The sequence below is a fragment of the Centropristis striata genome, chromosome 2 (genome assembly GCF_030273125.1).
Source record: "Centropristis striata isolate RG_2023a ecotype Rhode Island chromosome 2, C.striata_1.0, whole genome shotgun sequence".
In the NCBI taxonomy this organism is placed as follows: Eukaryota; Metazoa; Chordata; class Actinopteri; order Perciformes; family Serranidae; genus Centropristis; species Centropristis striata.
Window position 1 is genome coordinate 10,706,456 of NC_081518.1, and position 26,687 is coordinate 10,733,142.

Genomic DNA, 26,687 nt, shown 5'->3' on the forward strand with positions numbered 1-26,687 from the left:
CTTGAGTATAACACAAGACAAAATCGATATGGATAAAATAGAGCACAAGGAAGGATATTATGAAAAATGAAATTGATAACAGGGATCTGCAGGCTCTTCAGGAGCAAAGGTGCTGAAAGTTTTAGCAGAAGAGTTGGGGGCAAATGAGAGATAAACAGAGATACTGTACATGGACCCCCAAATATAAATCCAAGTGATCTTTGGTCTCAAATATGTTAGATCAGCCATTCAAATCATCATCAAAGTCATCAAAACAGCTCCAGACTCCTCTGGATTGTCCTCATAAAAAATATTAGGGAAAGCCTTGTCAGGCATAGACCCTTACATTTTTGGGAGTTAATATTTGAAGTGTTCCAGATGATTGCATTTATCTGGTTGGTTGTTTTTGGATTTGTCGTTCTTTATTTTTGGATTAATTGTGACCTTACATAATTTTAAAATCATAAGGAAACAGTGTTTGCCGCACTAGACCTGGCCTAATGGCCATCATATGACCATGGTTTCAATAACCCCAATAAGGTTTCACAGCTTCACCTCAACATCGCCTTTGGCATAGAACGTTTTGGTTTAAAAGCCTTTGGCTTTCTCAAACACACAAACTCATCTAGATGTGGGAAAAAGGATGAAAGAAAAAAGTCCTCAGCCGACAGCTCAAAGTATGTTTTTTTTTCATTGCACAGGGCTCTAGGTTTTATACCATTTTATGTTTGCATCCATTGTAAAAGGTTTCTGAAAGGCAGCCCTCCTGTAGACAGTACATTTGTGGAGCTTATGAAATGCCTTTTTTGGTACAATTGGATCCACTTCCTCGAGTATTACAATATTCCCCCCTGTCCTCTGCAGCATGAATATACAATGTTGTTCTTTAAATTTTACATTTCCACAACATTGGAATTTTTCCCCTTCTTTTAGTAAATGTTTATATATATATATGTATAAAAAATACTGGATGTAGTTCCAACTAAATGTCCAAACTTTTGGTAACATTGAACCCTATTTCTCTGTGGTTGCCACACCCTCTCTCTGTTGTTTCTCTTTTTAGGGTAAGATGCCATCTGCAAGTGTAATTTTGATTACCCCATAAATCTTTTTTAAAACTCTGTCTCTCTCGTTTGCTTTCTTCCTCTGTAGCTCGTACCTGTGGCAGCAATCTAAGGGGGCCCAAAGGGGTCATAACTTCTCCTAACTACCCTGTTCAATATGAGAACAACGCACACTGTGTGTGGGTCATCACTGCAATGGACTCTGGGAAGGTGAGCTCATTTTCATTATTTTATTCCCCCTTTGTTTCACTAGGCATTTCCATCAAAATAGTTATTATAATCTGACATGTTCCTTCTACACCTTGAATTTACTTACAGCACATTATTTTGTCTAATATAGTGATCTTAAAACCTTTGAGACAATTCATTTTTTGTGTAAGTACACATTTTTCTGCCAACAATTTATTTTTTCATGTCATATATTGACCAGTTGTTGTCCTCCACTGTTTATTTTTATTTCATTGGTTCATATGGTTAAAATGTTTATACAGGTTGTCATTTAATATAGATAAGAAGTCAACATAGTGTTGAGGATGTTATAAGACTGCAAGGGAGTAGACCCAAAATATCTACTGATATTAAATATTTTTAATTTATTTAAAGATTCCTTATTAGTCAGAAATCCCAGTTGCGAGTGTGTGTTATTACATGACTTTTGCTGAAATGTTCCTGTGGTAAATAGAGATATAAATAAGGCAGTGACAATTACAGGAGAGGCAAAAAAACAGAACATGACTAGCTGTAAAAAGAAACTTAAGAAACTGTAAGAAACTGTGGCACAACATACAATACAACATTATCTAATGTGGTCCAGTCCTTTTCCTGCTCTCTGACTGTATTCTGGTGCTAATGCTGAGCTTGTGGTCAACACACCTCCCCAATTTTGCGAAGGCAACTTTGTTGTTGAGTCATTGTTATATAGACATGAATAATTCATCTACCTGCGGTGCAACATCTCAAGTCTCTCTATCTGCAGTTTCTTTTCTGGTGTTATCTCCTCTTCATGTGTCATCACATACCCTTCTTTACTTCTTCTCCCTTTCCCCAGCTCCTGTACTCTCTGCTCTCCTCTCGTTCCCTCCGCTTGCCTCTCATTTTTTCCAAACATCTCTATTCTTTATTCTCTACTTTTCTCTCTTCCCCTCTCCCCCTCATCTACCCCGCTCTGCTCTCTTCTCGTCTTCTTTCCCCTTCTATCATCTTCTTTCCTCCTTTCACTTTGATTTGTCTAAAATGTTAAGTTTGAAGATGGCGAGAGAGCAGAGAGAGGGAAGAGCAATAAGAGCACAGGATGGCATTGAGCTCATTGAAAACTACAGAGAAAAAGAGAGAGTGAAAGCATGGAGGAGAAAAATTGGTCTGAATGTTCAGCTAGCTACTTCACTATTAAAAAGCGAGTGCGCCAGGAAGAGAGAAAAGAGAAAAAAGAGACTGAATGTCCAAGCAGGTACTTGACATGTGGCATTGAAGTTTTCTCTAAAGATGGATGGAAATGGAGTCTACTCACCTCTGAGCCTCTGAGGGAGTAGAATGTGGAAATGGTAAGATATAATTGAATGGAGAGAAAAAAAGACAAAGAGAGAAATGGGTTTTTTGTTCTCACCTTTTTCTCTCTCTGACCTTGATAAAGAGAAATTGCAATAGCTTTGATAAAGTTTCACCAAAGTGTTATTGTATGTCTGTGTGGATGTATCTCATTCACCCATCCATGAGACTGTAATGCCTTCGTATGCATTTTCAGATTTCTTTCAAATCAGTGTTTGGCATACACGACAGCTCTGCATCTTAAAGGGACATATCACACCAAAATCAAAATGACATATTTTTCCGCTTAGCTATTTTAATCTAGATTTTTTTTGTGTGTGAGTTACAGAGACATCTGCCGAATATTAATGACTGCCTTCTCTCATGTATAATGAAACTATACGGCACACAATCATTTGAAAAATGTAACAACAATGTCTCTTTCTTGAAATGATGACCCGGTTACTCAAGAAAATCCTTGGACATTGTCGTGAGCAGTTTAACAGAAGAACTATTTGCTTCCAACATAAAACTGCTCACAACAAGGTCTGTGGATCCATTATATTCGAGACAATTGGCAACTTATACCAAAACAGTCTAGATTGATAAATAGCACTGCAGTTCAGAAAAATCTATCTTTTTGGAATTGACGTTATCTTTACTGCTGTTGTGACCTGTTCTTATTTTAAGCACAGGAAGGTAAAAATTAATTGTCACAGCTGCATTTATAGAGGTTTCATCATTACAAATGTGCCACATAATATTGGTGATGCTTTGGTGCTTCGTGTCAGGTGACAGATGAAAGTCATCCTTGTGCCGTGGTGTGTGTGTGTGTGTGTGTGTGTGTGTGTGTGTGTAGTTTCGGGGTTTAAAATAGAATCCAATACAATAGAGCATAATAGATTCACATAGCCTTAGCTTATGACAGATGGAATGTCTTTTATCTGTTTCGTGTAGTGTATGTGTGTGTATTTTGTGTGTGTGTTTAAAATGCTTGAGGTTTGAGAGCACTTTAAGAGTGTGCTATAATGACAGATTATCAGCTACTACAGCTGCTGCCATTTGCAGAATGTCACTATCTACATACACAGAGGGAGAGACAAGGACAGAGGCAAACAAGAGGATAAAGACACGTTATAGACTCGACTAAACTGGAGTAGAACAGAATATAATATAATAGAATACAATCTAAATTAATGACACAGTCCAATCAATCTACTATACTAAGACATCGGCACTGTACACAATGCATACGCATATTTTAAACATGGCTTAGCTTTCTAATTCCCTCCTTTTAAAATACTTAACACATAATGTGTAATCCTCCTTATTTCACCACTTAGTGTAATGATCCAGCATGCCATGATGTTACACATACATATGGACATTTGCTGTTCACGGAGATTTTTTCTAATGTAGGAAAATGGTTACAAAAGTCAAAACAGATATAATGTGCATTGATGATGCTTTTTGAGGAAAATGCTAAAGGTTGTTTGAAGATCAGTGGGTTGATATTGATGTTCCTTGTTGTCATTGATAGTGTGCTTTAAACCAGGTGGCACTTAGCAGTTTCAATGAGTTGTGGGAAGGCTGAGTGCACTTCAAGTACATCACCTGCACATGGCAGCCTGCTCTTTAATGAGAACACAGCAACAAAAGACACTGACCTGCATAATATCATTTATTATTATTGAAACTAGGGGTGTAAAGATTCTCCAAATGCACAGTAAAGCTTAGACCTTGTGTTTCTACTTCATGAAAGTAAAGAAGAAAAAACATGAAAAAAATTGTTCTGGGTTCCATTAAATAAACTACAAGAGAAATAAAGAATATTCAAGGTAGATTAATTTTGTAAGTAACTTTACATAAATAGCTAAATAAAGAGGACCTAGGTCTATACATTGGTCTTGGGTCTGTAGTTTTAGCGATGAAGGAGTTTGATGGCATCACTTTCTGTCTGTGACAGCTGATAACGGGATGCAACAAAACAAACAAACACAAAGACAGCGCATGCAAACTCCGTCTGCAGGAGCATACAGTTTCATATCTGGGTTACAGTTGCTTTTATTTAACAGCAATGAGCCTGGGGTTACACCACCTGTTGCTCAAAAGAACCACAACCCCCCCTCAGTCCGCCGGCACCATCTTAAGGATAGCGGTAGTCCTCTTTGCTTCTGAAGCATGTCTGTGAAGTACATAATGCTCACAGTGACATTGAAGACGTGGAATGATGACATTTCCCATGACACCCCTAATTAAATCGTATAATGTTCATGTAGGCTAAGTACAGTGAAGTACAATAAGGTTGGAACTTGTTTTGATTTAACCTTGCTAATTTAGTCTTTTTTATTGACTTGCAGATTCACCATATATATTGTATACATCTTGAATTTGGCCTTATTTTATTATCAATATATATATATATATTTTTATCTTTGTATATGTCTACATTAGCTTTCATCATTAGGTTTTAAAAATCATGCATCTTCTGATCTCAAAGAGCTTTAGTTGTTGAGCTATGAAGTTTGCTTGGCATTATCTGCTAGTTCTTAATTTTTTGTCAGCAATCATCTTTTTTGCGAACACCTTACGGGGATAGATTTTTTTTAAGTGGGGTGGCATGAGATACTTATCCAAAGTCAATGTATTACCACAGATGGGGCCGCAGCAAAACATATTTTAGCTACTGGAAAAAAGGCCCACCTAAAAAATGTATTGATCTACAATATTTTCACAGCTTTTTCTTGATTTCAGACAGCCCATTGGTTACACAGTTTCTCAACTGTATTTCTTTATTCCTATGCATGAGTGCAACTGCACTGTGTGCACTAAGTTTGGCCACAGATCAGCTGTTTGGGCCAGACTTTCCACTGTTTATGGCAGAGACAACAAATACAAAAATAAAAAAAATGTTATGACAGCAACAATGAAATATGGTCAACTGTGGGGACAAAAGGATACATTTGTGAACCAGAGTGTATAGAAAACAAACTTCTATGGTCAGAGACTAAATGGCCAAAACAGAGAGAAGGGAAACTTCTGTTGAAACTGGAGGCCAAAAATCTAATAATAATCTAGAAATAGCATATACTTGAACTGATAAGGATTTTTTCAATGGCCTTTTTAGAGGCTAAAATATGCTTTGCTGCTGGGCAGCAGTGCATTTTTTTTTGCTTCCGTGCCTGTGGCTCTGCGTGCTTCTGCACACTGGGGACTTGCCTGCCGCCATCTACTGTGGGTCATACGCGTCAACTGACTATGGACAAGTATCTAATACAACCACACAAAATCAGAGCTTCAGAATCTTGTCATTTGTTCTTTGTTAACCTCTACAAGTGCATCTTCCTCAAGTAAAAAAAACATATGTATTCCCAGTTGAATATTGATCTTTAATCTTGCTTTTTTGTGTAGACAGGGAATGAGACAGATGATTAAACACACCACTTAAAATTTTAAGTGTAAGTTCCCCAGAAATAAAAAGATGTTTATGTGCTTTTTGAGGTCGGTTAGAGAGAGAGAGAGTGCAAAGAGAGAGAGTGAGAACAAGACATTTAAACAGAGTAAATAAGCATCAATTAAGATAAATAACAGTCATCTTTCTGAAGACCTTTATTTTTTTCTCAGATTCCATCTCAGACTCTTTGTCTCTTCTTCTTTATTCCCTCTTGCCCTTGGTCAGCCTCTGACAGACTATTGTTTCAGATGACTTATTTCATCAATAACATGTTTTACAAAATTGAGACAGAGATTTTATCAAACTGACACATCTTTTTGTTTTTTTCTTTGTGTAGGTTTACCTGCACATGTTTCAATAACCAATAAGTAATTCTGTGTGCTTTTGTGTGTGTTGTCTTTCTGTTAAGATCTGTGTAAAAGCAGCACAATCAATATAGTTTGTAATGGCCTGACAGCCTATTGGCAAAATGCTGTGAGTATGCTTCTATTTATGTGTGTCTGTGTTATTATTTGTGTAAGTTTGTGAACGGGCAGTTGATTGTGTGTGATTTTATGAATATTGACTGTGTGTTTTCTGTCTGCCAACTTAATTGCTAACTGCCAAAGGTTGTGAAAAATATGTTGTAGGATAAACTGTCAACTTTCAGGTAGAGGAAAAACTCAGGGGCACGGCAGAAAAAACTTTGCAGAGTGTGTGTGTGTGTGTGTGTATCAGTCATTTGATTCATCAGTATGAAACAGATAATTATTTCGTTCAAGTCTGAACCATGCCTGGCTGCTCACACACATACACCCTTAAACGCATCGTCACACACGCCCATTAGACCCCTAATCATTGCTGTCTTTTTCCTAATGAATACGTATTTGTGTGTGTGTGTGTGTGTGTGTGTGTGTGTGTGTGTGTGTGTGCGTGTGTTATTATGGTATTGGATGTTCGGTCATTGTCATGCATGGATCATCATCATCACTTTAGTGTTGGCAGGACACATTCTGTGACGTTCTATCAGATTCTGTTAAATTTTACTTGATACAGAAATTGAGGTCATTAAAGACCAATAACGGACTCAGCCAGAATATGCTAAAGTCCTGTCTCGTTCGACAACAGTGCATTGGTTTGCGACAAGACTGCACAATTACTCAGCTGTTACAGGATGAAGACATAATACCCAATATTAATACATTATTATATTGATAGGATTCTAAAAACAAGGTTGAGCTTTTAGCTCACATGAGGTATCAGTGAACTGAAGTTAAAGGAAATGATGGCCATGGCTCCAACAACAAAAATAAAAGTTGTTCTTTTAAATGGTATAGAATTTTTCTTACTTTACTGCAAGCTTATAATCAGCCACTACTTTCTGTATATTTACTCTACCACTGTATATTTTGTTGTTTGAGCAGGACTTCATTGCTACTCCAGTGAGACACTGTAATTTCTGAATCACTAGAAATTATACAACATGCAGGCCACAGCTCAGTGAGGACATTGATCACATAGACTGAGCAAATGCATCAGTAAAGTGCAGAGTAAATAACCATCAGTGTCCGTGGTAATGGAAAGACATTCACCAGTAGCTGCCTAATTAGCACATTATCTCAATTCAAGGCTTTTTGCTATTCTGGCTTTTGACTGTAATTTGGCAGTCTGGCTGACCATAATTCACTGTATTAGCTCTGTCTCTGGCTCTCATTTATTGAACCTCACACCTCTCTACCTAAGGAGACTGTCCATGGTGATGCATGAATGTCCCAAGGTCACACTTTTCACTTTTGTGCACTGGCCTCTTTTAATGATGCTAATATAGCAGAATTAAAGATTATTTTAGAGCTATAAAGTAAAACATTACGGAAGACCGCATCTGCTAAAATCCAGAAATGACAAAATGATTTTCTCAAGCAACAGTTTGCTGTCATCAGGTAGTTGCATCATAGAACACTTTATAATGCAATTTTCACAGAGCTGTCACACAGCTGTTGCTCAAACATAGTATGCAGTTTATTTTCCTAAACTGTCCAGCCAACAGGTCAACAGCACTCAAAGGTGCTTTAACACCTCGACAGGGGAGTTATATTACCAGACAGCAGCCGTTTGCTTTCTTACCACTTATAACAGAGGTCACCTCGGGGCAGGACTGCAACACATAAACATGGCACATCTGGGTACTTTCAGGCTCCAGCCAACAGGTTAGCATCCTCGCCAGTCTATTAAAAAAAATGAGTGGTACTTTATTCGTCCCACACGGAAACTCACTTGTCAGAGCAAATAAAAACAATAATACCAAACAAGCTAAGCTAAAAGAACCTTGACATATAACCCCAAGATGTAGTAATCACCACCGATGCAGCACCCTCTACTGTGTACTAAAACCATTTTATTAAAGTGAAGATGTAATGACATTGTTTCACACATTAGTCTCTTGGCCGGATCTCAAGGAATCCAGTCATTCTTCCTCTCTGTCTTTTTCCTCTCACAGTTCAAAGACATGCAGGTCAGGTAGACTGTTAATGGGTGATTGTATATCTATGTTAGCCCTGTGATTGCCTGGCCATCTGTCTCGGTCGCTCTCTGCCCTCTGGTCAGAGCATGGTGAGACAGACCCTGACCCTTGTGACCCTGAAAAACAATAAACATGTAAAGAAAACCAATGAATGGATGCTTAAGGCCTTTTTACTCAGAGCAGAGAAGCAAATTCATGCATCGATTTAGTTTAATGAGAGCCTGGCAATAGACCAATGAGTGCCACCCACATGACAATTAATATAAACGACAAAATTTCAACATTTCATGACTAAGAAATAACTAATAAGCTAAGCTAATCAGTTGACCCTACAGCTAACCTACCAGCTAATACTCCTGCTTAGTGGGCTGCATGGGGGTGTAACAATGGACCTCTATGCACATTCAACTGCAGCAGTTGCCTCTGTGTGCCTGTTAACTGTGTTGAAGAGACTACACACTGCTGATCTAAATGAATTGTTTTGATGAGAATCCACAAGCAGTGGCTGGGTTTGCATCCTGCTGCTGCTGCGTTTGTCCCTCATTGCCCAGCTGCACTGTGTGTATCCATCGTAAAATTTACTGTAGTTGCAAGATGCAGCACACTGTAAAGATGATTTATAACGCTCTCTTGAGTTGCAATGAGAGGCAAAAGTGCTTCTAAAATTCTGATTAGATTGTCAATGAAATGCTCCGAATAAATTTAGCCATGAATAAAAAAAAAGAAATGTGATATTAAGAGTAATCTGATGAATCTCTGATTACAGTTAAATTGTTTACTGTAACTGATTAAATTTTTTAAACATAACTCTCAGTCATAAAGGGTGTGCTGGGGATGGTGTCCTCAAGCAGGGGTTCAGGTTATTATATATATATATATATATATATATATATATTTAGCTGAAAGACTAACAGTAATATATTGGAAAAAAGTCTCTAAACTGCCATTGTGGCAGTTCACCAGCGACTCAACATGACAAGGGAATACTCGTACACTCTGATTTCAGGACAGCTGTTCCCTCTCTGTACTAAATCTGACAAGAGGTCATCTCAGTACATAGTTTAAACTTTTTTGACAATTTATTTTTGACTCAGGGTAGTAGACATGCATTAAAGCTTCAGTGGGCACAATATTTCGGTAAAAAGCACCTCACTTAAGCCTAAGTCCCATTGGCCCTGCAGCAGAAAAGAGTTTGTCAACCCTAAACCCACCCCTGTTATGCAACACCCTATGTATCACTGAAATTAGTGGCACTATCTTTTTGGACAGGAAGTAGCTAAATGAATTAAACGAGTCGTCTATTAAGAAGGAGAACATGATTTTACCTCTCTTGTGAGTCTAGCATCCAAGTTTATAGTCATCAGTGGTGTGTGGTTTACTGATGTCACGTCATGTAAGTTCTGGGTACTTTACTGTTTAAATGATGTTACTGTCATGTCAGTAGGGGGTGCACGCTTGTAAAAATGTGCAATCTAGCTTTAAAATATTGAATTTCTCATTTTGATTGAACTTCTATCATGCTCAGAAGTTTGTGCTGATGTGTGGTGAATGAGTTGTATTCCCCTGCACACACACATGCTTACTCTACACCACCACTGTCCGCTTCTGATTCAAGTGGGTCAATTTGTAAATGTGCTATTTTGTTGGAAAATAATGTACAAACACGACATCCTGTCAAGACTCTGCCTCAACTTTATTAGAGATACATTTTGTTTGGCAATAATTTCAACATTTACATTGGGAGAATATTGACTGTTTTGTGTTTTGTTAGAAATCATTGTGCAATGTGAGGAAAATAGCCTGTTTGTTGTCGGGTTGTCAGGTATGATAGTAATAAGGAGACTGCTGTTACTGCCACCAAGATTGAAATGAAACCTATACCCATGTGCACTACCCTTGGCAGGGGTCACCTCAGCTTATTCTGTAGTTGAAATGGCTGACTGACCGTAATTCATTAGACGTGCACATAGTGTTGACATTTTAACAGGGCCCAAATCAAATCTAATTTTTAAGGGGAACCTAGAGCTGCACAACAGCATAGTAAGTATAGCGAGGAGGCTGCCCTCTTACCAGAGGACCCAAGTGTAAATAACCAGGCATCTGACCTGCTGAAGTGCCCCTGAGCTGGACGACGACAGCTGTTGATAGATTGATATGCTCTGAATATCCTGTACAGCACGTATTGTCTTCTATATGCACATATATGTTGAAATCGACTAAAAGAAAAGTTAAAACTACAAACAATAGATAGGCAGATGGATGGATATGTGACGATTTCTCCCCACTGCTTCTGCTCAGCAGTGACTCAGCACTGCTGCAGCCGAAGCTCAACGAGGGAATTCAGGAACTAGTCCACCCAATTACGGCTGTGTGTTCTCTTTCACTACTCTGACGTAAGGTCACAACAGTGAGGGCAAGACCAGCAGACATAGTACAGTTTTTCATTTTCATTTTTTTTTTCTAGGGCAATGGAGGAGGCATTTCAGGATAGTCATGCAACCAATTATTGTTCTGCTGAAGATAAATTGAATTGGTACAGTGTGCATTGTCTGCAACGTTTATATGGCTCTGTTGACTGACAATGACCAGGAGAAGTATGTTTTTGATTGTTTAACTTGAGTGGCGAACTCATATCCGCTTTGAATTTAGGAACTGAGAAGGAGAAAGATTACAACCACTTTCTGCCCGGTTGTGATCGTGCCCTGAAGAGACCCTAAAATTCACGGCACTGCAGCTTTACTGGCTGAATGGCTGAAGGTATTTCACTGTAGGTTTGGGTTGCACAGTGCTCTTAACAGTGTTTAAATGGACTATTGAGCTGCTCTTAGCTGCTCAGCTGCTTGCTAATGACCTCAAAGTGATAACACTTCACTTATCCCTTCAAAGAAGCTCCACCTTTAAACAGTAACACTGCTTTTTCCTGTACCATCCAAATTTGAACATGAGAAACTATCTCCTGAAATACTAGTAAGTACTGCAAGAACTCACTAATGTGATGGAATCAAAAGAAAATATACACAGCTGTTGTCATCCAACTGAAGGCATATTTTGTGTTTTCTGTCAACACCGCCGCAGTTGAAGACTAGATTAAACTTTCATTGTCATTTTCGTCTTTTTTGTTGTGGCTGCTTCCTTCCTTCCTTTCTTAGTTTCTTTCTTTGCTTTAGAAAATAAAGAAGCTAATCTAATTCAGTATGGGGTTGCAGGCTGCTCGTAATGTCTTTCTAAATGGGCCCATTTGGATCTATTGAACAGCACTGAGCTTCTTGCTAATGACCTTAGTGTGATAACGCTTCAGTTCCTTCCTTTAAGTCTGCTGCTACCATGCAATCTGCCTTGACTGTCCAGACACACACAAACAAAAAATGAATAAAGACAGAAACATGTAGGCACAGAAACACAGCCAAGCTGTGCTCACACATACAGCGAAACAGCCTCAACATCATTCTGCCTCAGCTACCTCCTACATACACATTCACAGGCACAAAAACATGCATGGATGTGTCTGTTTCACTTCTCTCGCTTCTCTGACACAAACACACATACAGCCTACAACACCTGATCTTGTAGGTGTGATTATTTTTCATGTGCCTAGATCAAAAGCCCAATTAAAATCCCAAATACTTGGTTTTCACACTACATGACTGTAGGGCGACAGGTGGTCACACATTACAAAATCTCTCACTAGGGGAGACGGTCTCCACATGTCACTGGCACACACATGTTCACAAATTAGCCTTTTTCACACATCTTTGCTATTTATAACCTGTTTCATCACGGAGTGACAACTTTGGTCCTTAAAATAAAGTCCATATTGCCATGATCTTTCCCTAAAGTTAAGTAGTTTTGTTTACTTTACATAACCATAGCGTAGGGCAACCCAGTGCGTTAGCAAAGTGATGCCATTTTTGGGGGGAACAGGAAATATGATTACAAACAATATATGATATAGTAGAAAAATTACATGCAATAATTTTATTTTGATTGTGTCTGGGAAGGTGTATTTCTCTGCATATTTGGCAGCTGACATTGATGTTTGACAACCAAGAAATTGTTTCTCTATCCTATAATTACCAGGTAGTTGATGTGATTAGCACTGCTGTTAATGCATAAAAAAATGTGCCCTTAAAAGAATAAAAGAAACATCTGAAGATTCTGACAGTGACGATGATGTGCCTTTAAAAAAATCACCTGAAACCCATGTGTCCTTGTGAACCTTCAGTCTGAGGGAAAAACATAAAACCAAAACACAACAAATAAAGTACAATGGTTTATTAATGCTCCCTGTGATTTGTTTTAAGCCAGGACTTAATACCTCACAATGCTGTTTTGCATCTTTCTCCCATTATTTCTAGCCATTTTGAAAAGACTAAACATAGCCAGAGGCTGTTACATTCAGTGTATAATAAGATAGCAAAATGCGTTCTACAAGTATGAGTCTCATATTTATTGGGCTGCATCTTGAATGCAAGTTGCTGATGTCAAAAATAAACATGTTTTTTCTTCTTCTTTTAAATATTAGCCTGTTTGCATATCAGTTTGCACTGTTTTAGAGATTGTGTGTGTTTCTGTGTGTGCGCATGAATGCGTTTAAACATCTGTATGAATACAAATTAATTCAGTTATTCGTATGGCTTCTTTGCCATTCCTGTCGTGGTGGCAGCTAATCCCTCAGATGGTTCCATATCCTTTTACATTATTTGAACATTTGCTAGCCATTTTTATTTTGACAAAGCACGACCAAAGGCTTAGCTATGCATAGCTGATTCTGCCGTGTTGAAATGGTTTTTACATCCCTGTCACCTGTGGTAAGCTTTTTCTTCACTTTAGTATGATTTGCCGTGTGATGGATTCACAGCCACAACATCACGTGTTCATGGTTCACATTAGTCCTGTAATACACCAGAAACTCACTGATTGAGACCAGGAGGCATTCTGAACACAGCGAATATCTGCCATCTCCCATCTCCCATTCTGTCAGGGAAATGATCTACAGCTAATAAATAATGGACAAGCAGCAAATAATAGAATACCAGTATCATGGCATTTTAGATTGCACAGTAGATTGATGATCCAGGGCTATATGCATGCAACTACATCCACAAACATGCCTGCAAGTAAGGCATTAAACACCCAATTTCTCAGTGTTCAAAAGCAGAATGGTGCGTTTGCAGGGTGCAGAGCATAGCTCCCAGAAGTGATTTGTGTGACTACGAATGTAAAGGAGGATGCTGCCAAATAAAAGCAAGGGTGCTTTCAGTTTCGGAGTTTTGTTCTTCCTCTCAGCTCCCATTCATTAAAGATGGATTATTTTAAAATACCAATATGTCACTGTCAAATTATTTGTTATACCTTTGGCATAGCAGCTTTAATTAAATAAGATGATGGTCACAGCCAAGAACACTGCTTGTTTCTCTCTCTCATGCTGGTTTTATGTCATTAGTACTCACACATTTTAGAGCAGAATATTTCCTCCCACATTTGTTGTCTCCTGCTTCAAGGAGAACGATCCTCCATCATTTATCTTTGCTCTTTCAACTAATAATTTCCTGTTACATTAAATAAACAGGATAACTTGTGTGATTTCTCCATTCATTTCACATTCTGGCATATTAGGAGTCCCCCAGAGTCCCTGGGTTTGAAGATGCTATAAGTGTCATCAGTTCTCAACACATTTCGATATGTTGTTTTTGCAAATGCACATTTAACAACCTATAGAGGTACTACAGATAATATGTTAGCGCAGCATTGTTTCACTTATGCTATAATTGAAAAGAAATGTAAAACTTTAGGACTATATGCACTGGGATAATAGAAGCCTGCTTCCTATTATCTGCTCTAAAATGATTATCCTCTTTGTTGTTATTAAATCCAACTTTTTGGCATGAAGGCAGACTTAATTACAGGAGTCATGAGGTCATGAGGTTGGCAGAGGCTGACAATCTTTCCAGAAATTATCTATTTTGTTTACACAATGCTACTGTTAATTTATTGTTATTAACATGCAGCCCCTCACATCATATAGCACTCTCATTGCTCAAGGGGCAGTCGTTTGTATCAACAGAACTCCCATTTCAATACCAGGCTTTCACATTTCCCCAGCGATGTAATCATTAGTTTCTATTGCTGGAAATTGGAAAGTGGGAAAAAGCACAAGACCATCCCAGCAGGATAGAAAATAAATCTCTTACTGGTTTTCTGTCTTTCTTTTTGCTTTTATCTGTATTCTCACCTTTCGCCATAGTTTATTTTTTTCTCCTTTGTTTTTCTAGGTGATAAAGCTGTCATTTGAAGAGTTTGACCTGGAAAGAGGATATGACACACTGACTGTGGGAGATGGAGGAAAGATAGGAGACACTCGGAGGGTGCTCTATGTGTAAGCATCACTTATGTCCTCTGGCCTATAATATAGTAATATTGACATGCAACCGTATAGATCAGGTTAATAGAGGCAATCCGAGGATCGATTGGAGTCACATCGATGCTATTGTGTAGATATGAATTATGTGGATTGGCTTGCAACATAAAGCTACAATGTTTTGATGGTATTATTAAACAATTACCTGCATGGGGAACACAATTAATGTGGACGTGTAAATTGATGTGCACCCCTCATAAATTAGTCCAACTAAACATTAATATATCATTTTAGATTTGTAAATGATTAACTTCAGCTGCAAAAACTGCAGGTTTTGAAACCATTGATGATAATTAACAGTTTTTTTTGTGTAATGCGTATTTATCTGTGTTTATGTGTGTGTTTAGACTTACCGGTTCCAGTGTCCCTGACCTCATCGTCAGCTTGTCCAGTCAGATGTGGCTACACCTGCAGTCAGACGATACAATCGGCTCCGCAGGGTTCAAGGCCGTCTATGAAGGTATGGCCTCCTTTACAGTGAACACAACTACTTTACAAACATCTTTCCAGCCACAACTTCTTTTCTCTCTGTCTCTGAAACACACACATACACACAAACAAATATATGTGTTCACATAATGGAGTGTGAAAGTCACGGCGTTGCTGATGGGGTGATTCAATAGTGAACACAACTGTTGTTGCCTGTCCTTGTGTATACATGTGAGCATGTGTGCGACTGTGCATTACAAGGGGTAATAAATGAATTATGAGTCAATCAGTTGATCGTTTTGCTGGGTTGTTTTTCATATTATACCAAAGCTGACACTGATAGAGAGATAAAGATGGTGACAGTCACAGCAAGTGAAGGTGAGAGGGGGAGATATAGATGTTCCTCTAAATACTTATTATTTAGAACAATCTGTTTATTATATTTATATATTTGATTACCGACTGCATCTCACCATGCCAATGCAGCTCTTTAAATCCAATTTAACTAAATGGAACTGAAGAAAATTGAATTCACTTGAGACAAAGATGGAGACAGGTAGAGAGGGAGAGGTAATTTGATAAATGTAAGGACGGAGGAAGAGGGACAACAATAAATTGACAGAGTGGGACAAAGGGAGACAAAATGACAAATTGAGCGAGAAGAAATAAACTGTCTCAGAGAGATTCAGGGAGCGTGAGAGTGAGTGAGAGGGATGAAGGTTGTGCTCTTGATTCTGCTTAGCGATGTTTGATTCAGTGATGTTGCTGACAGTGTTGTCTGGGGTCAGTTGCTGCTGAAGAGAATCAGCACAGTGTAGCAACAGAAACTGCATGCAACTGTAACCGTAAGCGGGTGATTTTTAAAATCATGCTGCAGAGTTTTCTCGGGTCAAAACAAGGCTAAGATGGTGCTGCCCTTGATTTTTTGTGTTAAACATTTACCATAACAACAGTCAGAGCCCTTTATCCTATTTACAACTTGGTTTAGAAGGTCAAAAATGCTTACGTGGCCCACTTTAGTAATCTTATATAGTGCTCATTTCAAGGCAACCGCAAATATAACAGTATGAAACAACACAAGAAAAACAAAAAAAACTGAAAATGAAAAACAAAGCGTACTTAATAACCTCTATTTGATCTTGTAGTTTTCTCTAGGATAACTAAACAAATGCCTGTGGTGTGTTTGTGTGCGTGTCCTTGCATGTATATATGTGATGCTGTCACATCATGTAATGTCACCATGTTACACAGTTTGATCAGTTTCTTCCCCCCTGAGAGCTCCTGCGTTTTCTGCCCTGCAGGAAAAACCAACACATGTGCGTGTGTGTTTGTGTGTTATGGTCTCGCTTTTGAATGCTGTTGTGTGATGATTGTCAATCACCGCAGCTCTGTGCGTTTTTGTGTGCATGTTTGAGAGAGAGAGAGAGAGAGAGAGAGAGGGAGAGAGTTAATATTATAAGCACACACAGCCATTATGATAATTGAAGCTTTCAGTGAAGTGCTGCCACCAAGTTTTCAGGCTGATCGCATTTGGCTGTTAAAAAAATGTAACTATGTAAATAATGGAGTTATTTTTTAACCCATTAAAGGACTGGAAATTAGGATTAAATGTCTTAAATATTCTTCTGCATAATCAGACGTATCAGTGTGATAGTACATCTGGATAATGTCCTTGTTCCATCACTGCACATTTAAAACATTGACTTATTTTCACTTGGCTTTCCAATCCGATATTGGTTAAGTGAGTCACAGGGTCACAGCCCGGAGGGGCCAGTTTCTACCCATGAATGTCTTGTCATCAAACTGCAACACATCATCAGGGTCTGCTGTAAGCCTCTCAGTCAAGTAGAGCTGCCTGTTGACATATTGTTTGTTATTTAAAGGACAGATTAACGGTTGTCCTAAAGTTAGGGGAGTTTATTTCAGATAGAATGATTAGAATGATTGTGTGATACATTTCTTCAAGGAACTTAGGAACTGTTCTTCATCTTTAATGCCTTTTTTATCCGTAATAAGGTCCTTATCCAGCAGTAATTTTTATAGTTACCAAACAGTTAAGACAGGATGTGCGAATCAGACCCTCATCCACATGCTCAAGTTTACGTAACTCTTCCTGCACGCAGCGGCTCTACCACGTGATGAAAGCGTAACTTTAGTGTAAAAACTTTGGACTGTAAATTGTTCACTGTGATTGATTATCTGCATCAAATAGTTTATGTTCACTGCAAGTTGATTTCCTTACTGGCATGAACTGAAATCAAATGTGACTGAAATGTATTGAAAAAAAACTTTGTGTGTGTTTGGCAGTAATGCAAAGTTTATGTTTGTAGTTAATGAACAAAAACACACAAAACTACCTGAAGGCCCCTAAAGTATATATCAGTATAGTTTTTTCCTCCCCGTTGCTTTATAGCATTTCAATACCTCAGTGTTTTTTGTTTTATATTCTATTCTCAATTACGTAGATTACTTTGTATAATATATGACTTTTGGAAAGGAAAAGACAGAAGCATAAAATGTTGTATTGAGTTATAAATCTGCATTCTGCTCTTCAGTAAAACTCTTTAAACTTTGAAAGAAACTAAAGAAGAAAAAATGCAGAAAAGAAAGATAAAGAGCTATCTAAAAAAAGACAAAACAGTGAGCAGGAAACGGCAGTTACCACCATAATGACAGACTTACCAGGGGCTCAAGATCGTTGATATCCATCCTGACACTCGTCAACTGTGTGACAGTTAGCTCTGGGCCACACGCTCTCTCACACACACACGCCTGCTGCCACCTCTTTGAGTATTCGATTCTTGTGGGTGTACTTACATCCCAACAGATAGTAAAAGTAGAGAACACACACACATACATACATACACACACACACACACTCACACACACACACATACATTGCTCACCTTGAGATGTATTTGCCCAAAGCGAATCCAGGAGCATGGTGGAGCATGTGTTACAAGATGACAGACGTCTGCTAGAATGTCAAATTTTAGAGGAGGGGAGAGAGGCAAGAGCAGTGGATAAAACCACACTGCCATTAAGGGAAGAAGGGACCAAAAAAAAAAGAGTGACAAAATGAATGGAATATGATTGCAGGCCATTTCGGCAGTACTGCTAATGTGACACTCATGCCAATAAAGCACAGTGTATTGAATCAGATTGAGAGAGCGGGAGCGATAAGAAGAAAATTGAGCACAGTGGGAGAGAAAGACGGACAATTTGAAAGGACAGGCAGAAAAGAGGGATAAAGATAAAGAAACGAGGAGAGAAACAACACGTGTGTATTGGGAAGCAATCCTTTTTTATACAGTGTGACAAACTTCAGTGTTACCCTCTACAGTTTTTATCTCCTGCTGGTTACACGTGGATCACTGTGAGTGTTTGCATCTTCCTGTGTGCAAACACTATCTGTTTTGCCTTTCACAGTTAAAGCTGAATTATACTGTAATTACACTGATGACAATTAGCAGTGAGAAGAAAAAAAATACAACTCATTTCTCAGAGGTATTTCATTTATAAAATATAGACGCATTCTGGCATTTTTGCTGCTTCACACTCATATAAACATAGTAGCTTGTTCTTATCTTACTAAAACTCCTAAAAGAGAAACTATTGCATTTCATGGCCTTTGTGTTCAGACAGAGTATATATATATATATATATATATATATATATATATATATATATATATAACTGCAATATTATAAACACCACATACAGAAGGCTGATCTGACTCAACGACTACCTAAAAATCAATGTATGCCTGCTGTTGCCATTTAACCCCACCTTACAGAAACAGAAAACCCCTTATCTGAATGTCACCATGTCGAATGTTGACATTAATCATCAAGATAAAAACATGGCTGTCTTTGTCGTGTGTTGCAGAGATCGAACGGGGAGGCTGTGGTGATCCTGGGGTGCCGGCATTTGGTCGGCGTAGCGGTGATCGTTTTCAACATGGTGATGTGTTGACCTTCTTTTGCCAGTCGGCCTTTGAACTAGTTGGAGAGAAGACCATTACATGCCAGCACAATAATCAATGGTCTGGCAATAAACCCAGTTGCATCTGTAAGTACATATATTTTTACTCATTTATATATCCTTTTTTTCTGTTTCTATTCTAATTTGCATTATCCTCCTTTTTTCTCACTTAGTGCTATATATATATATATATATATATATATATATATATATATGTATGTGTGTGTGTGTGTGTGTGTGTGTGTGTGTGTGTGCCTCTTTGCTTGCATTTTTACCCAGCTTCCTATCAAATTAACAGACTTTCATTCTTGCCTTTCTTCCTTCTCTCCTTCCTGTGTGTAGTCTCATGTTTCTTCAACTTCACGGCTCCATCAGGGACTATATTGTCCCCGAACTACCCAGAGGAGTATGGGAACAACCTGAACTGTGTGTGGTTGATTATCTCTGAACCTGGCAGCCGAATCCATCTCCTCTTCTCTGACTTTGACCTGGAGCCACAGTTTGACTGGTTGGTCATCAAAGATGAAGGTAATTGCATCTTAATATATCACTATATGTTTTGGTTATTTGGTTTCTAAATGAACACCTAGGGATATGTATATCCAAGTATATGCAATGGAAAAATGGAAAAAAAAATATTTCTAGGGCACTATATCTCAACTTGTCAACTTTTTCTATAACCAGAAGGTAAAGAGAATTTCTGATTGAAGTTGGTTGATGAATTGCTAGCTGGCACACTGAATGAATAGTTTTAATGTTTTATTTTATTGTGCACTTTTCCACCACACACAGAACACAGGGCAATTAGATCACCGCTCCCCATTGTAATAAAGGTTATTGATTTAAAGTGAATCAAGTGAAGCCCTGGTTTGACTGGCTGGTCATTAAAGATGAAGTTGTGTTTAATCGGCTGGCTGTAAACCTGTCCCTCTACAGGGATAGGGTTTTTTTTTTTGAGCAGTGTTTTGAAAATTGCAGGGCAATTAGAGCTGTTGCACTGGGCAAACTGAAATTAAAGTTGCTGATTCAAAGTCTTCCACTTTGTTCTGCTCAGTGATTGATCACTGCTGTCACATGCACACCAAACTGTGTTATTCTTTTGAAATGAAACAGGATTTTGAAACTTTCTTGTATTTAAAAGGTCTAAAAGACCTCTGCATGTAAATGTTTTTGTCGGATTTAGAAAGGTTGATTAAAACAGAAAGTGCTGTTTAATGTGTAGGATCAAATTTTTAAAAGTCAAGAATAAGACAAGTAAAATATGAAAGTGCATTTAGTTTATGCAGTACAACATAACAGTATCACACAAGAGGGTCGCCGGTTCGACTCCGGGCTGCAGCTCTTCTGTGTGGAGCATGCATGTTCTCCCCGTGTCAGCGTGGGTTCTCACCGGGTACTCCGGCTTCCTCCCGCAGTCCAAAAACATGCACTTAGGTTTAATTGGTGACTCTAAATTGTCCGTAGGAGTGAATGAGAGCGTGAATGGTTGTCTGTCTCCATGTGTCAGCCCTGTGATAGTCTGGCAACCTGTAACCTGCCTCTCGCCCAATGTCAGCTGGGATCGGCTCCAGCCCCCCGCGACCCAAGTGCGGATAAGTGGAGAAGGATAATGAATGAATAATGAATGAATGAACATTACAGTAGGTATAACAGAAGTTGTTTTTTGTCATACTAACAGCAGATGTATCACTAATTGGTGTTTTGAAGGCTACCTACTGTATGAGGGTGCCTAATTAAAAAAAAAGCTTTTCAGAATCACTTTGAATGTACTATATTTATAAATTAACCTCAAACGGCTGACGGATGAGAAAATCAGTTTAAAACAATAACAACTTAGCATTGCAATGGTACCTTAATTTGTAGTCATTGATTTAAAATCATTGATTTGGGGGAGTTCATTTACATTATTTTAAATGTTGCTTATTCATCCTTGATAATACATACTCATGATTAATTGGCATTGTCTTATAATCCGTCCTTTTCTCACACTTTCAAATGTAAAACATTTGGATCCTTATTATCAACTATTTTTCTGATATGCAGCCAAGGTGGTGACCCACAGTCTGCTGTTATTCCTTTAAAAATGCATACATAAAAGAAGAGATGCTCTAGTCCAGAAGGAAAATAAATCTGCATTCTAATGCAATAAGATAAAAGTTTCTCTGCATTAGAGAAACCCAAGGGCTTTTCCGTTCACCAAGGAGTTTATGTAACCTTGACACTCTTGATTTTGTCTTTTCTTTTTTTATCCCTGGATAATAGGACATTCAAATACAAATAAATGGCCAGCAAAAGTGAACAAAGCAGCCAGAGTAATAACCAACTCCAGCTGGAACACAGTCGCATGAAATCTAGCCTAAAAATCTGATAAAGCTTCAAGGTACGCTTTTCAACAGTATATAAAGGGTTAACATCATCAGAAAGCCATTGTTGTCATCTAATATGACAGAACATAGTGATAGACTGTTACAAAAGGCTTTTCTCCAAATCTCTGTCTTCTTAGATAAGACAACGTAGGACCTTGTCACTCTTTCAGCTATTGTCGCATTGCTTCTTTTTCCACTCCCGGTGCTTGCCTATCAATGCAATAATGAATAAGTGAATGAGCTTTTGGGTTGCTAAAGAACAAAGAGACTGGCACTTTACAACTCTGTCGCTGTGTCGCTTAATTGAGTCTAAGTGCACTGGATCCAGAACCGCAAGTCAAGGAGGGAATAAAAAGAAAAGTTTCTGTGGGAGTGTTAGTGAAGAATCACAATTTCAGCTACAGTGTGTTTTATTTCTGAAGTGTTCTTGTAGCTCCTTTTCTGTCCCTCGCAGGGTTGTCAACTCACAGCTTTTCATTGCACCTTTTGTAGTTAGATTCACAAGAGGATTTTGAATATTACTTTCAGTAGAGTGTATGCACTTAACAATGTGATCTAAAGCACACTGCAGCAGATCATGCTCATTTCTCTGTTATGTTTAAAGGATTGGATGGGTATTGTAAAAGCTCTGGGATGATGTGAAGCAGTCTCAATACCATTCTCTTCACTATAAATACCATCATTTTCAACTATTTTATGTTTAAATAATTCTGTGACTCTTATCTGATATCGTACATGTTCTTGAAATAGCTAAAACACAATTAATACTTTATAAATTCGAGGAGTGTTAGAAAAATAGATTATTTTATTCATAACAAGTTTAAAACCCAGATTATTATCGCCTGTATTTTTCAAGGCTGTATGTTCCTTACAGCTGAACCAACTGGATGGTTAATTGTAAGGATTTTAAAAATGTGAGTCATCTTCACATTCTTCTAGAGTTTTGGTGAGGATGACTGAGCATGAGCTACTGCAGATGGATACAATCTGGTCAGCAACCCCTGACTGAAAACCTAGCGTATAAAAGCATTTTAATGCATTAATAAAAGATAATGGATGTACATTTATCTGTTTATTTTAAATACAGATCATTACAAATTTACTATGTTTTAAAAGTAGCAAATTGTCATGCAGTGAGAAAAAAGGAATTGTGTATGAAAGTCAAAATGTTTTGGTGCTTCAAGATGCATCGATAATCATTTTATAATTTCATTGCCGGCCTCTGAATATGAATAAAATTGAATCATGAGGTGTCAAGAGTTCCCACACCTAATAAAAACTGTTTTTTGAGCATTTCCTAAAAGAAAATCACACAATGAATACACGGAATGACCAGAAGAAATAGGTCTCAATTTGACATTGCAACAGCAAATTTATAAACACCTTTGCTCTGTATTTGCATGGATTACCAAACTGGTTGTCGATGTTACCACAACTGTTTTACTATCTCAGAGTCTGAACACGGTGAATATGAAATGAGAGAATATTTGTACAGCAGCACTAAGATTTTTCCACTAAAGTGAGAAAACCTAGAAACTGTTACATGACATCCCTGGAATGTATGCCAATGCTGCATAGAAAAACTGTTCAGCATATCACTGGTGTTTTACCACCTATTTAAAATAATCTTAGACATTACAGGCAGCACTGTTGAAAAAACATGTCAGCATTGATAAAAGCTAGAGGAATATGATTCTGAGGGATTGGACAATCTTGAACCGGATCTCCATTCCCATCCCTACACAGATACGCTTGGATTTTTTGACATGACAGTCACATTCTTAAAGGTAATCAATGAACTTATCATAACAATTGACACCATATCAAACCATTTTCCATGTAGATGGCCCTCAGTGGATGGTGGAAAATGTTAGGAGGCAAAAGCCATATTGAATAATCACCAGTGCTGACTCCCCTACCCATGCAAAAACTGCAGGAGTTTTCTGATGATTCACAGTTCCTGCTGCAGCACCAATCTGCTAGACTCCTAGTGGGCCATCAGCAACAACAAGCTTTGTGTTAGTTCTGGCAGTGAACTGGTGTTGTGCATGCCAGTAGCTCATCAGCATTAGTTGACATTGATAATCACCAATCACACTCAAAATACATTTCCAATTACATTAAATCAAGACAATAAGGAGGTCTTTATAATCTCACAATGTCTCACTTACTCTTTATCATTATGGCGCTGCTGCTGGTGGTTAATCTGTTTATTTCTACCTGCTACAAACTGCTGCTACTGGCTGCAGCAATTGATTTCTCCATCAGCCACCTCAGCCTCCTCCTGTTCAAGTGTCTTATCACCATATTTTTGGATGGCATTTCTTTCCTTGTGCATTATGCTCATTCCATATCTCACTGATATGGGCCTGCTGGGTTCTGTTCTCTGTAGCCCTTTTGGGTTTTATTACGCTCCCTACTGAATCTGTTGCTGCCGACTGGATCATTTGGGAGCACCCTCAAGAGCAGAGTGTATTCGGCCAAAAAAAAGTGTGTAGCCATTTGTTGCAGTAAATGGTCCTATGCTGTGACACAAATGTCTCAGACAGAAATGAGGTGATGCATGGTTACAGCTGTACAGGCCAGTGGGGGAGGTGTAATGGTTCCGGGGCCATTGAATTGGTATACAGTGGGTCCTTTAATGGCTATATAGCGATGCCTTAATGCTAGAGCATACCTTAACATAGCAGCCAGGTTCAGCCATTCATTGCAATCATGTACCCCCAACGGTATGATGGGTACCTTGAAAAAAGATAATGCTTCCTACCACGGTGACAGAATTGTCTAGAAACCCATGGTTCACACATTCAGGAGAAAAAACGCTGGACACCACAATCCCCTGATATCAGTCTCTTTGGGATTCACTCAAATGCGTCATCTGTAGAAAAAAGCATTGAAGCATCAACCTTTGGCAGCTGCATGAAGCACTGATGTTTGTCTGGTTTGCTTTAACGCTGGAACTTGACAGGTCCCTTGCTGAGTCACTCACTGCTGAGTTGTGGGAGCTGTTGTTAGGTGGAAAGGTGGTCTGAGGCAGTACAGAACAAGGGTCTGTATTTTCCAGGTCACTGAGTGTAGATTTTATCTGCTAAGTTAGAAATAAAGCCAGAGGTATCAGCAGGATAATCAAATTTGATATTGATTGAAAGTCAGTATTCAATATAATATAATATTAATGACAAGGTTCATGAAACAAACCTGTATTATGTTCAGTATGTAAAACTATATTTATGGGTGGTCCGTAGCGTAGTGGGTTACACAGGCGCCCCATGTATAGAGGCTACAGTCCTCGCTGCGGTGGAGCCGGGTTCGAATCCGGCCTGAGCTCCCTTTGCCGCATGTCCTCCCCTCTGTCACCCCCTTTCTATCTGTCTCTCTCTTTCAATAAAGCATGTAAAATGCCAAAAAAATAATCTTTAAAAAAAAAAAAAAAAAAAACTATATTTATACATAACATTTTTGTATTATTTTGACAAAACAAAGCACTGTACCTTTAATTATAATTATTTAGTTAGGTACTATAATGGCTTTCACAATTTCAGATTTTCACAACACAGTTTTTGTGGCCAAAAAAACAAACAAAAAAATCAAATCAGTCAAACTCATCTTTAACTTTTTTCTCTGTGGGACATCCAAAGTTACTATGCAGATTTAGATTATACAACCAACATGAGATGATTACAAAAAATAAAAATGTTAGATAAAGATCTCCAAAATGCCATGTGCCCAAGAACAATAGAAAGTACTCATTTGTGACATAATCTCTAAGCCTGTCGCAAAGCAAGTTATCCTTCAATGGCCTAAAGAAAAAACACCAACATTTAAGACAAACCTTTCAATGACTTAGACAATGTAACTCACTGCTGTTGATACAACCCACAACAGTGTGATGAAATAGTCAAACTAGGCTTCAGCAGGAACCAGCTATATAATTTGTATACAACATTCTTTGTCAACAATTGTCACTCTGAAAGGAAACCCTCTTAGGCACATTTTTCTGCTAATGCTTGTTTACGGTCCTTAAATAAGATTTTGGATCCAGGTCTTGTAATGGATTTTTTCTCCATTTTGTTACTGACAGTATTACAGAACTGAATGAAGTGAATTTAATACGTTCTTTTCACTCCATTAAATTCTTTAATCCCACTGACAGGCAGGTGATGGGCTAATAGTGCTAGCAATTGTGCTACCAACAACCATTTTCTATGGTTATTCCTAGAAAAGTGGAGCATTGAGATAGAAAATGGTACATTGGCTCAATTTCTCAATAAAATGATAGCAAGCAACGTATTAGGATTTACTCTAAAAAGAACTATTTAATCATAAAAATCAAGTTATTTTTCCAAGCCCTAATCACATTTAATACATCTCAAGGTCTCCTGGGGTGTTTTGTTTTTTCCTTTTACAGCAATCCTTCACTCTCCAAGTATGCCCTTGGCCTAATGTTATTCAGACAGAATTAGATAAGCACCATAAAAAGGTGTCTGTAAAAGATTGTTTAAACTCTGTTCTATTCCAGGCCTGTCTGAACCAACAACGTTTGGGACGTTCTCTGGAAAAGATGTTCCAGCACAGATCGCCTCGAACGGACACATCATGAGACTGGAATTTCAATCGGATCATTCTAACACTGGAAAAGGCTTCAACATCAGCTACACAAGTATGTGCTACCTACATTCCCGTCTGTCTGTCAGTCTGTCTGTCTGTCTGTCCGTCAGTCAAGTAGATTTACTGACTTGTGAAATGTATAAAATGTGAGCATTGTCTTAATCAAGTCACAATATATTATTCTCAAAAGATTTATTGTCATCATGACCATCACAGTGCATTGTAAGTGGCAGATTTTCAACCCAAATGAAAATAAATAAATGATGGCAGTATGCAAGTATGTTGAATGAATGTGATTTCTGAACTGTTGCAGCCTGTTTAAACAGTTTAAAAACACTTTGGTTAAGGTTATATAGGGAAA

The 26,687-nt window shown here is 38.2% G+C and overlaps 1 protein-coding gene across 1 annotated transcript in view; it reads left to right on the top strand.

Moving 5' to 3' along the window:
- Positions 1 to 26,687, top strand: part of LOC131992507 (CUB and sushi domain-containing protein 1-like) — a 442,029-nt gene that overhangs the window by 259,139 nt on the left and 156,203 nt on the right. The window contains exons 10-15 of the mRNA XM_059358115.1: positions 1,132 to 1,253; positions 14,794 to 14,897; positions 15,287 to 15,399; positions 19,257 to 19,439; positions 19,695 to 19,880; positions 26,238 to 26,378. Coding sequence (XP_059214098.1) covers positions 1,132 to 1,253; positions 14,794 to 14,897; positions 15,287 to 15,399; positions 19,257 to 19,439; positions 19,695 to 19,880; positions 26,238 to 26,378 — 849 coding nt within the window. The remainder of the gene's footprint in view (positions 1 to 1,131; positions 1,254 to 14,793; positions 14,898 to 15,286; positions 15,400 to 19,256; positions 19,440 to 19,694; positions 19,881 to 26,237; positions 26,379 to 26,687) is intronic.